This window comes from Daphnia magna, linkage group LG2 (genome assembly GCF_020631705.1).
Source record: "Daphnia magna isolate NIES linkage group LG2, ASM2063170v1.1, whole genome shotgun sequence".
NCBI classification, from domain to species: Eukaryota; Metazoa; Arthropoda; class Branchiopoda; order Diplostraca; family Daphniidae; genus Daphnia; species Daphnia magna.
This window is the reverse complement of record NC_059183.1, coordinates 11859349-11872876: the sequence shown is the minus strand read 5'-3', so window position 1 is coordinate 11872876 and position 13528 is coordinate 11859349. Positions and strand designations below refer to the sequence as shown.

Sequence of the window (13528 nt, the reverse complement as noted above, 5' to 3'; positions counted from 1 at the left end):
AACTGAAAACTGAAAAGCGAATATGACTCCAAAATCCAAACTGCCAAAAGTGCAAACCGCCGAAGCCAAACCCGAATAAGCTAAACAAAATTATAATAAAGTCGGCTTAAGAAAGTAATTTATAGAAGTTATACATTTTGGCTGCGGAGTGCGGACTGGGAAGGAGGAGGGGAATGAAGATTGTCAATATTTTTTAAGGGTGGCGCAATTTGGCAGGGATGTCTGTCGTTCGATTACACATTAACATCCATAACAAGATTTAGATTTCTGTCGAAGCAATGATCTGACATCGTAACTTTCTATATCGGCTCTTAGTCCTAGTGAATGAAACCAGTTGTGGGAATAATAAGATACTACTATTGGCAAACATAATAGAAGAAGTAGATGTGAAAAGTTTTATTACCACGAAGTTTTTACAAAATGGAGTTGTATCTTGGAGAATCAGTTGACCAACTTAATCTTCAAGCAGAGTTACCATCGGAGAAGTTGAAGTTAGCCAACCCGCGATTGTAAGATTGCATAGATCTTGAATTTTTTATAATTTTGTAATTATTTTTATGGATTGTCAGACTTGTTGTAACAGCTGTCAAACTATACAATCGAGCTGTTGAACTGCGTGACAAGGGAGATGCAGAGTTGAGCTATGTTAGCTTTATGAAATACTTAAACCTGGTGAACACAATAAGGAAGAGTCCTGAATATAAAAAAGATGAAAAATTCTTCAACAACTTGCTTGGAACTAAAAATGTAAGAAATGCAATCGAGAATGCAGAAAATCTCCAAAAAGACCTACAACGGAGGTATGATGATAGAGCTGAAGAATTGGTCATCAGAAAAAAACTCGAAATAAAAGAGAAGCAAGAAAAGGAAGCCAAAGAAAAGCAAATAGAAGAAAAATCCACCAATGTTGAAGCCTACTCCCCAAACTTTCCATCTGTTGATGGTGGTTTTATATCTTCATGGCAATTAGAAGCCATGATTAAGCAAAAATCCACATCTTTTATCATATTTGATGTGCGATCCAAAGAAGATTTTGAAAATTCTCACATAAAGCACACAAATTGTGTTAGCATTCCAGAGGATAAATTAAAACCTGGGTAACTAAATTCAACTAGTGCTGAATTAAGATTACCCAACTTACAAATTACAATTAGGTTGTCTGCTGCTGCTTTGTACAAAACTCTGCCTCTAGAAGCCAAGGTGGATTGGCCCAAACGTTTAACTGCAGATGTGATAATTTTGGTAGATTGGTTTGGAGAAAAGCTTCCAGGATCTGCAATTTATGCACTTGAAGAGATCTTAACGAAGGTAATGAGAGAGAAAGGGGGAAAAAATTAAGTTGAAAACAAACACAAAATTATTCAATTAATGGTTTCAACTAACAGTGGGATCCCAGCTCAAAGTATAAAGGAGTTATCAAGGTGCTAAGCAAAGGCTACGATGAGTGGTTATTTAGATTTCCAATGCAAACAACGAATCCCCATGCTAACGCAGTTGCAAAACCGTCAAAAGTAGAAGATATCAGTCCTGGTAATGCGTGTGTATTACAAACTTTATCTCTATCGAATTAGATTTAATATTAATCTTTAATGTGCTCAGTCGAATATATCGAATATCCTGATTTTGATGAAGCCACGAAGCCGCCAGCGATTGAACCAACTGCTTCCCCCCTGCCGTTCATAAATCGAACGAATAAACCTGCAGTCAAGAAAATTGACGAAATATCAGTTGAGCCGTCCATTCAACCGGTGCCTCTTCCGAGATCAAACATTCCTAAAACACCATCTGATGACCAAGACATCGATGATGGGTTCGTAACTGGTTCCTCGTCTGTTAATCGGATGGGTTCAGTCCCAAAAATTGACCGAAGCTTGAAGACAGAAGCTATGGTAAAGTACCTTCAAGACGAGGAGAAGTTGGTTGAAAAACACTTAGCAATCACAGAGGATAGATTGGAGAAAGAGAAAGAATGGGATAGGATAAGAAGGGAAAAAGAAGCTTCAGCAAATGACGAAATCGCCAATCACCTTCAAGAACGAGAGAAAGAAATGGTTGAGTTATTCAAGAAAATGGAAAACGATAACAAACAACAGGTTTTCCCAACAAGTTAATTTTTGACTTAGCTTAAATAAATTTTGTTTTAATTTCTATGAATAGGAGTTAGAAATTGCTCGTCTTCGGAAAGAGGTAGAAACTATTCGACGTGATGCAGATACCTCCAACGACAAAACGAAGCCTGACGCCGAAGAAACAAATATTCAAGCGCGCATCACTGACAAAGAAGTAAAACAAGCAGCCATGAATCGTGAGGTTGAAAGGCTTAGGGAGTTACGTAAAAAATCCGAAAAAACTCGAGAGAAAGAAAGAGATGAACAAGAAAAAGAAGAGGAATACAAAAGAGGAATGCAACGATTGAAAGATGAGCAAACGAGAAAAAATGAAGAGATGAAGAAAAAGAGGGACGAAGAGAACAAACAAGAAGAAGAAACAAGGAAAAGGTATCTTTCCAAATAAAAATCCTAATCCAACGATGTTGTTCGATTTGCGTAATTCTGTTTTAGATTAGAAAAACAGCGACAAAACTTTTCCAGAAAAGAGGTTTCGAAAATAGACAGGTTGAAAGATGAGCCGTCTTCTGGATTCGGTTTGGGTTCAAAAATGAATCGTTCTCATTCAACTCCAGATTTAGCTCAGGTGGGTTAGATATTTTGCCCTGCTTTTTTGCCTTTATTTGTTACCGTTTGTCCCATTTAAACCTTAGGCTCTTCAAAAAGAATCTGAACGGGGTACCAAAGTGGCGAAAGTTGACCGTGATCTAAAACTGCACGATACAAATCGAACAAACATCATCCGCAATTCTGATTTGTCGAAAAATCGAAATTTTAATCCGGTATATGGAAACATGGTATGCCCATATTGAACTAGCAAATCCTTATAGCAAAGAATATCACTAAATGATTGGTATATGGACTGGTAGGGTCGTGGTCTGACTGGATTGAAAAATTTGGGCAATACTTGTTACATGAACTCCATTCTACAATGCATTTCGAATAGCATGCTTCTGACAAATTTCTTTGTCGATGGGTCTTATAGGTAAGTAACTGTCATATGGTACTGATCGCAGTAAATTAAAATCTCTTTTTGTAGGAATTATCTCAACGCAAGCAATAAACAAACTCGAGGTGAAATTTCAGATGAAGTTTCTTCTACTTTGAATGCTCTTTGGAGTGGCCAATATCGTTCAATCTCATGCAAAGACCTAAAAGTAAGACAGAATAAATTTTCTTAAGTATTCTTCGTGGTTGCCTTGTACTAAGCACCTATTTGCGTGACAAGAATGCAGTCGGGCGCTACAAATCATCGTTTCGCGGTTACGAGCAACAAGACTCGCACGAGTTTCTCACGATACTAGTGGATTGGCTGCATGAAGAATTGAATGAGGTTTTAACTATGCCTATTTGTGTAATGGCTCACAACGGTTGAGAGAAAACCCTTCCTTGGTCGTTTCAGATTCGCGTGAAAAGGCCGTTGAAAGAACAAAACAACTATGATATTCCTGATGAAAAAGCTGCGAACATGGCTTGGGAGGACTATTCCGCTTCAAATAAATCCATCATCGTCACGCTGTTTGCTGGTCAACAAAGATCTAGTTTACGGTGTACCACCTGCTCTAAAGAATCAGTGACGTTTGAGCCGTTTTTCAACCTGTCTCTTCCCATTCCGCCATCCAACACTCAGTGCAGTATTATGGTAAACGGTTCAGTCTTGTTGCGAATTTTCAAATTACTACACATAAATACGCATAACAGGAGTGCTTTCAACTGTACACGAAACCGGAACAGATCAGCGGGTGGTCGTGCCCATTTTGTAAAAATAAACGAGGAGCTAGCAAAAAAATTGACATATGGAAGTTACCTCCTGTGCTAGTCGTCCATCTTCAAAGGTAAGTGGTTGTTTGCTATAACATGTTAAACATTTCATTCTAATTTAGTGATCACAATCAGATTTTACAACGACGGGTTATGGAGAAAACGGTTGAATATGGTGGACTTTAGTGTGAATGAACTGGACTTGAAAGACGTCGTGAAAAGTAATAAGCCTCGCTATACTCGCTTCAAACTTTACGCCGTGTCGAATCATTACGGTACAATGGATGCTGGACACTATACCGCTTATTGCAAGAACGCAGAATACAATAAGTGGTTCAAATTTGATGACCAAGACGTGATGGAAATTAGTGGCAATGAGGTCCGTTCTTCAGCTGCATATATTTTGTTCTATACTGCGATAGATTACCGAGCCCCACCTGTTAATGTTATTCAAGACTGAGCGGAAGGTTCCCCAATTTTTGCTTGACTAGCGCATCCTTAAGTGTCGAACATTTTGAACGTGTATTGTACTTTATTCCCCCTCTTTGGTTTTGTTTACTTGTCTAGTGCATAATTATAATTTTTTGAAATTTGAAATTCGTAAATATGCTCTCCAGAACTTTCCGCGTTTCTGTCGGCCTAGTCACTGCTTTAGCTGTGGCAGTTCTTTGTAACATTTATTTGGTTTTTCTCTTGTGGACGGGTGGACAAAGCGGTTACCACTATGAATTGATCACTCGGCCAGTTATCTCCCAAGAGGAGGAGGTTCCAATAAATTCAACAAATTCAGGCTTAAATCTCAATTACTTAAAAGCTATGTTCAACTCAAGCACAAAACATGTTCATAATTTAAGCAGCAGGTCATTGACAAGTGTTATGAACAAACTCAAAAGAGAGTTGAAGTTACGTGGAGAGAAGGCTGTAGATATCCTCAACCGTTCTGCAAAGGTAATGTTTTTTTTGCAATTGTTGATATTTGTTAAGTAGTTTTAATCCCAAAGTAACATAGTGATTGATATGTTTAAATGTCATGCAAACTTGTTATACCTATTTGTTCACTTACAGTGGGTGTCACCTTCTTCGCTGATACCCTCCTTTACTCCAGAACTGGGGGATGTGATAAAGTATTTACAGACAGCTCCAGTCATAAGAGCATCCCTACCTCATGTTGGAACACAACTGAAAGTCATGCTCACACTTGAAGGAGGACAAAAGGCACTCCTCAAACCCCAATGGTATATGGAAATTTCAAGCTTACACAATGTCACACATATATATTTAAAACTATGATTAGGTATGATCGCGAACATAGGATAGATGGACCTGACGTTTATTCAGGAGCTGACAGACACAACGGAGAGATAATTGGCTTCTACCTCAGTTTATTACTGGACTTGAGGCGGACACCAGTTGCTGTTGGTAGGATGATTAACCTGACGTCAGATATTTTGGCGAACGCTGATAATGACCTCGCGGCCACCTTCTTCAGGAATAGTAAAAAAAAAAAATTAAAATTATAACTATTTACATCTAGTTATGAGATAGTTGAACATTTCCTTACACAGACCAAAGCCACGCTTGTTTTTATGGCGTTTGTAGATATTGCAAACCGGAATTGAGCGTTTGTGCCGGTGAAGGTGATCTCGTAGAGGCCGCTATCATCCTTTGGCTGCCAAGCAGTGCCAAGTTGAAATCTAACCGTAGTCCATGGCAACGAACTTACAAAAAGAATGTTCGTGCGCAATGGGAGACCGATGATAAATTCTGTACAAGTTTGCAAAAGCAAAATCGAATTTTTGGTATAGATCCAGCCAAACGCCGGCTTTTGGATTTAATCGATGCAGCCGTATTCGACTTCCTCATCAGTAACGGCGATCGACATCACTATGAAATAATAGATGGCTCCTCTGAAGCGGCAGTCCTTTTGCTGGACAACGGCAAAAGGTGATAAATTTAGATAACTTCCATGATGACGACATACTTTCGATTGACCCATTTTGTGATTTTTTTTTTAAGCTTTGGGCGACCGGATTTAGATTACATCGACATTCTAGCTCCGCTTTATCAATGTATGTTGCTCGATTGTTTTAAATTATTGTTGACTTATAAAGTAATATATCTTCATTGTATAGGTTGTGTGTAAGTCGACGGCACCCAGGTTTGTATAAAAGTTTGTTCAACAGTGATAAATGGATATTTATGTTCAGGATACGGAAATCAACGTACAACAGACTGGAAATGCTGGAAAGTGGTCCTTTGGGCACTTTAATTGAGGAATTGACGCTCAAGGACTCGCTGATCGGACCTCTGCTCACGAATGAGCACGTACAAGCGATAAATCGAAGACTGGGAAAAGTCATTCAAACCATCGAACTGTGTGCCAAAATGAAATCATGGGATGATATCTTAGTACCTTATTAAAAAACGCCAAATATTCATCTTTTTTTCATGTCCGTTATCATTTCGCTCTAGTCGCACACTTTTGACGCTCTCTTGCAGCACGAGTGTGTCAATCAGTAGTGCAATTTATAACGCTCCTCTATATTTGAATTGGATTTTTCCCGAATTCGAATGAAACAAAAGGTTTATCTATCAATCCCTTTGTAATAAAACATAAAATAGCACCATAGCCATACTCATGCTGTTGTCGCAATGGCTATTGTAATTTTGTTCGATGGAGTTTTTTCTTTTTCATTTATTTTCGAGCACGAGTGCGTTCGGCTCTCATGCAAGTGGGCGTGGTCCAGCGTTGCCTAAAAATAGTTTACCGTGCGTACGCTATGTACGTTTCAACTCAGAAAGAAAAAAGTAGGAAATGCGGAAAAAGAAAAAAAAAATCTCTGGGAAGTGAAGAGATGGTACATGTGTCTGTATACATATACCGGACGTCAAAGGAATGTGCAACTGTACATATATACAAGCAACTGCGTGTGATCGGCGCCGGTTTTTTTTTCGCGAACTAACGCAGTAAAAGGAAATATACACACACTGGAAACATGACGAGCTATCACCAGCATTTCCTACAGAGTATGGATGGAATGCTTACGAATGAAATACCAAGATATTGGATGACTAATTGACTGGTGTGGGGGGGGGGCGCGAGCTACAACGAGTCATTTCCAGGAAGGAGAAAAAGAGTCACAGAATACGGAACAATCGGGAAATAAAAAAAATGGGTGGGGGTGGATTTCAAGTTCTCTTCCTTCGTTCAAGGAGAAAGCAAATGGGGAGAGGGGGAAAGAGTATGTGTGTGTACAGTACACTGTACAGTTACACACATGGCACGTTATCTATTCACCCCTCCCTGCCGAAAAACTCCTTTCTTTGTACAAAACCACCCCCAAAGAGTAAACTCTTATTTTATTTTGTAAAAAAAGGGGAAAGAGAGAGATTTTTTGCTTTTTGATATCTCCCCCTTTCCTTTCCATATCAGATTTGGCGCATTTGCATCTTTCCTAAAGAAGAGAAGGCAGGGTTAGAAAAAAGAGACCAAAGATTATGGCGCCCTTGAATGATATCTGCGTATTTTCCTCATTTTTAGTTTAATTGTTCGTCAAATCCATCCCCTTCTGCTTTGAATACTTATGATTGGAAATGTATTTCCTAATCGGTTCATCATCGAATCGATTTAGCCCATCTTTCGACGCAAGCGATTTCCGCCAAGAAAAACAAGTTCCGTAACAGTTATACAGACACTAATACGCTGGAAACAACAGACTAAGAAAAAGAAAAAAAAAAGAGTTTGGATAAACAAAAATTCCGGCATTTCGACTAGAAAAAGGCAAAAAAGACGATGTTGGAAGAAGCAGTGAGGGGAAAATGACTGTACTATATACAAGTTTCGAACAAAACCCTCAAACTCCCCCAAAATACCCACCTCCTCCCAATAAAAATTAGTTGTCACTGTCTGCCGCTTGGATGCGCTGTCCGCATTAGACGCTCTCCCAAACGGCTTCTCCCCAACTTTTCGACAGAGCATTCACGTTTGGTCAGGGCACAAGAGCGCGTCCCCTCCACTCTTGCTCTCTTCCCTTGTCTCGCAGAATTTTTTGTCTCATTAAAAATATTTTTGTCATTTTAATTTTGACAGTTTAATCGTTTTGTCCTTTAAATTCGAAATTTCATCAAACAATTTTTGACCGGTGTGCTGTTTTGTGAAACATTTTGTATCAAATAGTTCTCCTGTTCGGAAGCCATCCACCCTTGTCTACTTCCCCTCGTCCCCCCACCCTTCACACACCAGCCCGCTAGGAAGCAGGAAAGATGTCGAACGACGAGAAAACCACCGTTGCTCCGGTTGAAGACCAGCAGGTTAATAACAAAGAGGTGGAAGAGAAACACCTAATCGAAGAACAGGCCAAGAACACGGAGGCCAACATTGATAACGGAAAGACGCAACAGGTCGAAGCCACGACCGACGCCGTCAAGGAAGCGACGCCGAGCGCCCCGGCTTCTTCAAAGCCACTGAAACCGGCCGCCCATAAAGTCGACTTTGAAAATAATGTAGTCTATCTCTACCAGTTCTCCCGCACGAAAAACATCCCGTCTCCATCGCCGTTCTGTCTTAAAGTCGAAACATGGCTCCGCATGGCTGGTATCAAGTACGAGGTATGTAAAAAAAAGGTCTCATTTTATCTGTTTGTCCGTTACTATGTGACCAACTTGTGTCTGAGGCTCATGGAGTCCTCACCACCGACAGTTACTTTGGTCACAGTCCAGTGAATCCGCACACACGCGCGTGTATACTCGAAAGATATTCTTGTTTGATCGACCTGTGATTTTTTTTGTTTCCTTAAACGTGTTCAAAGACACTGATGCTTCTTTTTTTTTAGAAGGTGACCTTCGATTTTTAGTAAGCTTGGGACCTAGTTGTAACGAAATAGCCTGAAACCCTCACATTTTCTCCCCCTCTTATTTTTCAAGCCCTGAAGCTTTCAGGGAGATATGGCGCGCGAGGGGTTAGTGTGAGGGAATGGCCACGGGGGTTTGTACAAATGGCGGCGTGCGGGGGAGGTTAGAAGGTTTTTAAAGGTTAGAAGGTCACTAGGTAAAAGATGTGGTTTTGGTGGGAATCTGCAGAAGAAAACTGTTTTTTTTTTTTTTGAAAAAATGGCGTGTCGTGTAAAATTATGCACCTGGCTTGACAGACGCCGTAAATAGCTTTCAACTAGAGATGACGGGTTTCGAGTTTCCCTATCTTAAAATGTATTAAAAATTCTTGTATGGGTGAGAGGAGGCTGTACACAGCTGTTTTCTGAAGAGCTGGATGATTCACGAAGGGGAATGGTGGACGTGTTCCAGTCGAATCGGATTACTGTCGTCCATTTTCCACGCTGCTGAATTCTCCCTTAAAAGCCTTTTTTTTGTGTTAAAACTATTCTGGTCGTTGAAAATAATTGTTTATTTTTGCACCTTAAATACGCTCGCTTGCAGAATGTGGACCACAAGATGAAGTTCCGCTCGACCAAGGGCCAGCTGCCGTTCGTGGAATTCAACGGTGTTGAGATCGCCGATAGTGCCGTCATAATCAAGGAACTTGGTGGCAGCTTCAATACTGATATGGACGCTCATTTGACTTCAGAACAACGTAACGTTGTACATGCTACAATCACAATGCTCGAAAATCATTACCATTGGTAAGTTATTGATTTTTTTTTTCAACAACGCCCCTGACGTTAAATCCCCAAAACTAGCAAGTTGTGTAAACAGCTTGATTGGGTTGAAGGCTTGTTTATTTTTAGGGTGGGGTTGGTGGAACATGGTTTATTATCCGGTTCATTTACTTTAATTTGACAATCTGTAGTGTCGAATTATAGTATGGCATTGACGTGACATTTAAGAGCTAAATTTTCTGATAAGGAACTTTGGTGTGCATAGCAGGATATTGTGTTTTGCACTGGGAATTTTTTGCGTTTGGTTTTTGTTGTTGTTGGTGGTTTCTTGTTTGGGTGTCGTATCAGCCGTCCGTCACCACCGCAAATGCAACGGACGCGTGAGATTTGGGTTTTAAAAACGTCCAACAATCCGTGAGAATTAGCTTCTAGATGTGTACTTATTCCCCCAAGTCTTTTTTAAACTCCACAGTTAATCAAGTCTAATTTCATTGCCCTTCGCTGGGCTGCGCGTGGGTCGATAATGTGGGCCAGGTTGTAACGGCACTGCGTGGCTGTTGTTGCCCAAGTTTACCAAGTCTGTACTCGAGTTCGAAAGACGGGAATAATATCTCTCACCCTTACGCACCCCTGGGTACTGAACACGATGAAGTTTCCCGAACGGGTGTGCATATATCTCCACCCTAGCACGTCTACCACTTGGACCGAGTGTAGGGAAGGGTAGGGAGTTTCGATCTACCCGGTGAAGAGGGGAGGGTAGTATTGATCGGTCTACCCACCAATTCAATTCCGTCTGTCTCGTTCTCTTCAGTTCCTCTCACCTCCCTTTTTACCATTTGCTCTTTCACCCATTCATTCTGTCTGGCCCCCCTCCCCCTTCTTCACTGCCTCTGCTACCCCCTCATTCTTTATTAACTTTTTTTTTGCCTATGATACATAAGAGTGGCAACAGAGGGGTTTTGGGTCGCTATGGCGTCGCGACGCTGTTGGGCGTCTTTTTTTTTTCCTTTTTTGAAGCCGTTCTTTCTGATCCGGGCCAATGTATTTAGGGATAATTTTTTTCTGTGCGCACGATCCTGTTAAAAGAAGGAAGGAAATGATGGTCGGAAACTCAAGTGCCAACGCTAAGTTCTCGTTCCCGTTGGCTTTTATTTTTGTTTCCAACGGCAGCTAGTAGAGTCCTGAGGGCGGTTGTACTCTGGTTGATTGTATTGTAATTCTGCTGGTGTCGAATGGGGCCGATAATGCGGATGTGCCTTGTTAACGGTCATCCAATAGAAACTAAAACCAGCGATGATTTGGTCAGTCCCCACACTTGTTTCAATATGACCATTTTTTTTGTCTATTTTGTTGCTTTTCTCCCGGTCACGAGAATTTGGTATTTGAGATGTAATCGAACAGAGGTTGATCGTCCATTCTAAGAATAAGGATCTTTTTGTTTTCAGGCATCCATTACATTTCAGTTAGTGGATCGTATACGATCGGATTAGGATACCAAGGTCTGATGAAATAGTTATAAGAGACTTGGGCTTCCGGGGGCTGTAAGCAAACGAATGCACATAAAATGACGCCGTTGCTCGACATGTGTTCTCCAATAACTGTATGGAAAATTTTATTTTATCGATTATAGGATTGATGTTTGGTGGCGCACCAAGAATCCGGATGCCATGCTTCAAGGGTATAAGATTGACCTGCAGCATATGGTTGGATCGAAATTGCCCATGGGCTTGTTGAAGTTCTACTACCGTTTCTCCTTCAGACGTCGGGTAAGATACCGTTTGCTCTCAATTCTGTGGGTGCGTGTGACCGCGTCTCGAGGAAGAATATATATATATATATATTTCCTTTCAAGAGAAATTTGTTTGTTGTTTTTTTTTGGGGGCAGTCAAGTAAAATTCCGCTTGGGGGTTTCTCTTGTCGCTTCACGCTTTCTGCTCACCAGGATTGCGTGTATTGTCTTTGTAGTCGTTTCCACTGTTTAATGACCATTTCTTAATTACTTTCTCTCGCGTTGCGTGCTGCACACAGGGTATGAAGAAAGTCCGTGCCACTGGTATCGGTGTCCACTCGCCGGAAGAGATCATAAAGATGGGAAAAGACGACCTAAAGGTGCTGGCTGATATGCTTGGTGATAAAACTTTCTTCTTTGGCGACGAGCCTACCACGGTAAGAAACGCATTTCACTCTTTTCTAAATGGGTGGAACAGAGTTGTAAGTAAAACGGCATTTTCCTCTTTCTTATTAAGCTTGACGTCGTGGTTTTCGCCAACGTCGCTCAATTAGTCGTCGTTGACAAGGAAATTGCTCATCCTTTACGAGACTGGATCTTGGAAGAAGGCAAGAACCTTGTCCAACACTTCGAAAAGATCAAGGAGAAGTAAGCAGCTCTTAACAGCATTTTGACATGTGGTTTTAGACCATTGTGCTGACTTGTTTCTTTTTCCCCCCTCAGATATTACCCCGACTGGCAAGAGATGTGCGATACGTTGGATATGAACACACACATCCCCAAGCCTGTCATAGAAGAGAAGGAACCCGAGAAGATCGAACAGAAGGAAGAGGACAAGAAAGAGGAAGACAAGGAGAAGGTTCGTTGAATATTAACAATTCTAGTAGGACTGCATTATTCATAATTGTTTTATTCTTGCGAATATCAGGTTGAAGATGAGAAGGAGAAAGAAAAGGAGGCTGACGAAAAGGCGACGGCGACGGAAACGGATGAGAAGCCGAAGGAAACCAAGTGAAAAGTCTAAAAGACGCAATTTTTTATCCAGATGATAAACATCCGTTTATTCCTTTTGCCGAGCGGTCAAGGGGGACGCATTATCCGTTTTTCATTTTTAGCTACTCTTTTTCATCCCACCATTTTAATTCTTTTCCTTTTTGTTTTTTATATCACGGACTTTTTTCGTATTAGAATTAAAATCTTCCATTAAAAAAGGAACTAATGTAAACGAAAGTGAAAGATAAGGGGACGTTCGTTGTATTCAAGCCACGTTTTGTTTTAGATGTGACGTTGGTTAACTAATTTAATGGTTTTCCCATTGACTCCCCGCTCTCCTGCTGCCCTTCATTCTCTTCATTACCAAAATCTTCTGAAGGATTCTTTTTTTCTCTTCGTTTAGCGTCTGTAAAACAATAGTCTCATTTTTTTTCTTTATTTTTTTCTTTTAAAATAAGTTTTAAGTCACGCACTCAAACCAACAAAGATCAATATTCGTGTCGACATGTGGTTTTCTTGTTATTTTTTTTTTTTCTCCGAGTTAGCAGACGTGATGATTTAGGTAACTTTTTTGATTTTTTTTTTCTTGGACCGTTTGAAACCAGAGACCCGAGCTGAATGTGACTAAGGGGGAGGGGGAAAATGCTTTCAAATTTTGTCTCCTTTAAAGAATTCCTATTATTCGCACAACTTCGATGGGCTTCTGATAAGTGTCTAATACCAATGCTCTGTGTGTACGTGTGTGTGTTTGACCAAAATTTGCATTGCCAGAAATTGTCCTGCCCGTTTTTGGAGATTTCTAACCTTTAAAAAAAAAAGAAAAAAAAATTATTTCCTACTTCTAAGATAAAGCTTCTGGTTGTATTCACCATCTACTATACCGCTCATGTTCTTGCCACGCACGTTTGATAGAACACGCGTGCCGAGTCGTCTGATAAACATCAATCAATTGGCTTGTCGTTTGATGTCATTGTCTCCCCTTCCCCTTCATTGATTACAGAGAAAAACCATGTCTTCGACAAGAATACTCAAATAAAAGAAAATCCAATCTTTAAAATCTCGTCATTTTGCGTTGTCAGTTCTTTTGCGATTCTTTACCATATTGCACCAATAATTTAAATCCAGCACTACTCGTGTGCTATTGAGTTACCATTTCCAAGGATTTTTTTCGTCTTTGATGAATCGTATGTCATGCTAACTTGATTTTTCATTGAAGGCGTAATTAAAATCTTGCGCATGCATCCCTGGCTTGTTTCTAACGATATTGTACAAGTATCTAACACTCCACACCGCGAATTTAAGTATTTTCCTCGTATGGAGTTATT

The 13528-nt window shown here is 40.3% G+C and overlaps 3 protein-coding genes across 3 annotated transcripts; all 3 read left to right on the top strand.

Annotated features, from left to right (window-relative positions):
• Window positions 1-64: 64 nt before the first annotated feature.
• On the top strand, window positions 65-4466 carry LOC116917227 (ubiquitin carboxyl-terminal hydrolase 8-like). The gene is made up of 14 exons (XM_032922626.2): window positions 65-509; window positions 570-1097; window positions 1155-1308; window positions 1386-1530; window positions 1600-2093; window positions 2158-2498; window positions 2562-2694; window positions 2762-2905; window positions 2978-3093; window positions 3148-3265; window positions 3337-3441; window positions 3511-3750; window positions 3810-3943; window positions 4005-4466. The coding sequence occupies exons 1-14, from the start codon at window positions 421-423 to the stop codon at window positions 4327-4329; spliced, it is 3066 nt and encodes a 1021-aa protein (XP_032778517.2). The 5' UTR covers window positions 65-420; the 3' UTR covers window positions 4330-4466.
• A 9-nt stretch (window positions 4467-4475) lies between these two features.
• Window positions 4476-6307, top strand: LOC116917261 (glycosaminoglycan xylosylkinase-like). Its single transcript, XM_032922682.2, has 7 exons — window positions 4476-4817; window positions 4935-5104; window positions 5164-5363; window positions 5435-5813; window positions 5886-5938; window positions 6002-6008; window positions 6077-6307. The coding sequence occupies exons 1-7, from the start codon at window positions 4476-4478 to the stop codon at window positions 6288-6290; spliced, it is 1365 nt and encodes a 454-aa protein (XP_032778573.2). The 3' UTR covers window positions 6291-6307.
• A 1536-nt stretch (window positions 6308-7843) lies between these two features.
• Window positions 7844-13260, top strand: LOC116917284 (failed axon connections). The gene is made up of 7 exons (XM_032922733.2): window positions 7844-8477; window positions 9303-9505; window positions 11112-11247; window positions 11510-11647; window positions 11728-11858; window positions 11934-12069; window positions 12139-13260. Exons 1-7 carry the CDS (start codon window positions 8133-8135, stop codon window positions 12223-12225), a joined length of 1176 nt encoding a protein of 391 aa, XP_032778624.2. The 5' UTR covers window positions 7844-8132; the 3' UTR covers window positions 12226-13260.
• The last annotated feature ends 268 nt before the right edge of the window (window positions 13261-13528 follow it).

Coding starts and splice junctions, on each gene's coding strand:
- LOC116917284 (XM_032922733.2), top strand. CDS start 8,133: ATGTCGAACGACGAGAAAACCACCGTTGCTCCGGTTGAAGACCAGCAG. Junction 11,248..11,509: donor GTTTCTCCTTCAGACGTCGG/GTAAGATACCGT, acceptor TGCTGCACACAG/GGTATGAAGAAAGTCCGTGC. Junction 12,070..12,138: donor AAGAGGAAGACAAGGAGAAG/GTTCGTTGAATA, acceptor TGCGAATATCAG/GTTGAAGATGAGAAGGAGAA.
- LOC116917261 (XM_032922682.2), top strand. CDS start 4,476: ATGCTCTCCAGAACTTTCCGCGTTTCTGTCGGCCTAGTCACTGCTTTA. Junction 4,818..4,934: donor TCCTCAACCGTTCTGCAAAG/GTAATGTTTTTT, acceptor GTTCACTTACAG/TGGGTGTCACCTTCTTCGCT. Junction 5,364..5,434: donor GGCCACCTTCTTCAGGAATA/GTAAAAAAAAAA, acceptor TTCCTTACACAG/ACCAAAGCCACGCTTGTTTT.
- LOC116917227 (XM_032922626.2), top strand. CDS start 421: ATGGAGTTGTATCTTGGAGAATCAGTTGACCAACTTAATCTTCAAGCA. Junction 1,531..1,599: donor AGTAGAAGATATCAGTCCTG/GTAATGCGTGTG, acceptor TAATGTGCTCAG/TCGAATATATCGAATATCCT. Junction 3,944..4,004: donor CTAGTCGTCCATCTTCAAAG/GTAAGTGGTTGT, acceptor GATCACAATCAG/ATTTTACAACGACGGGTTAT.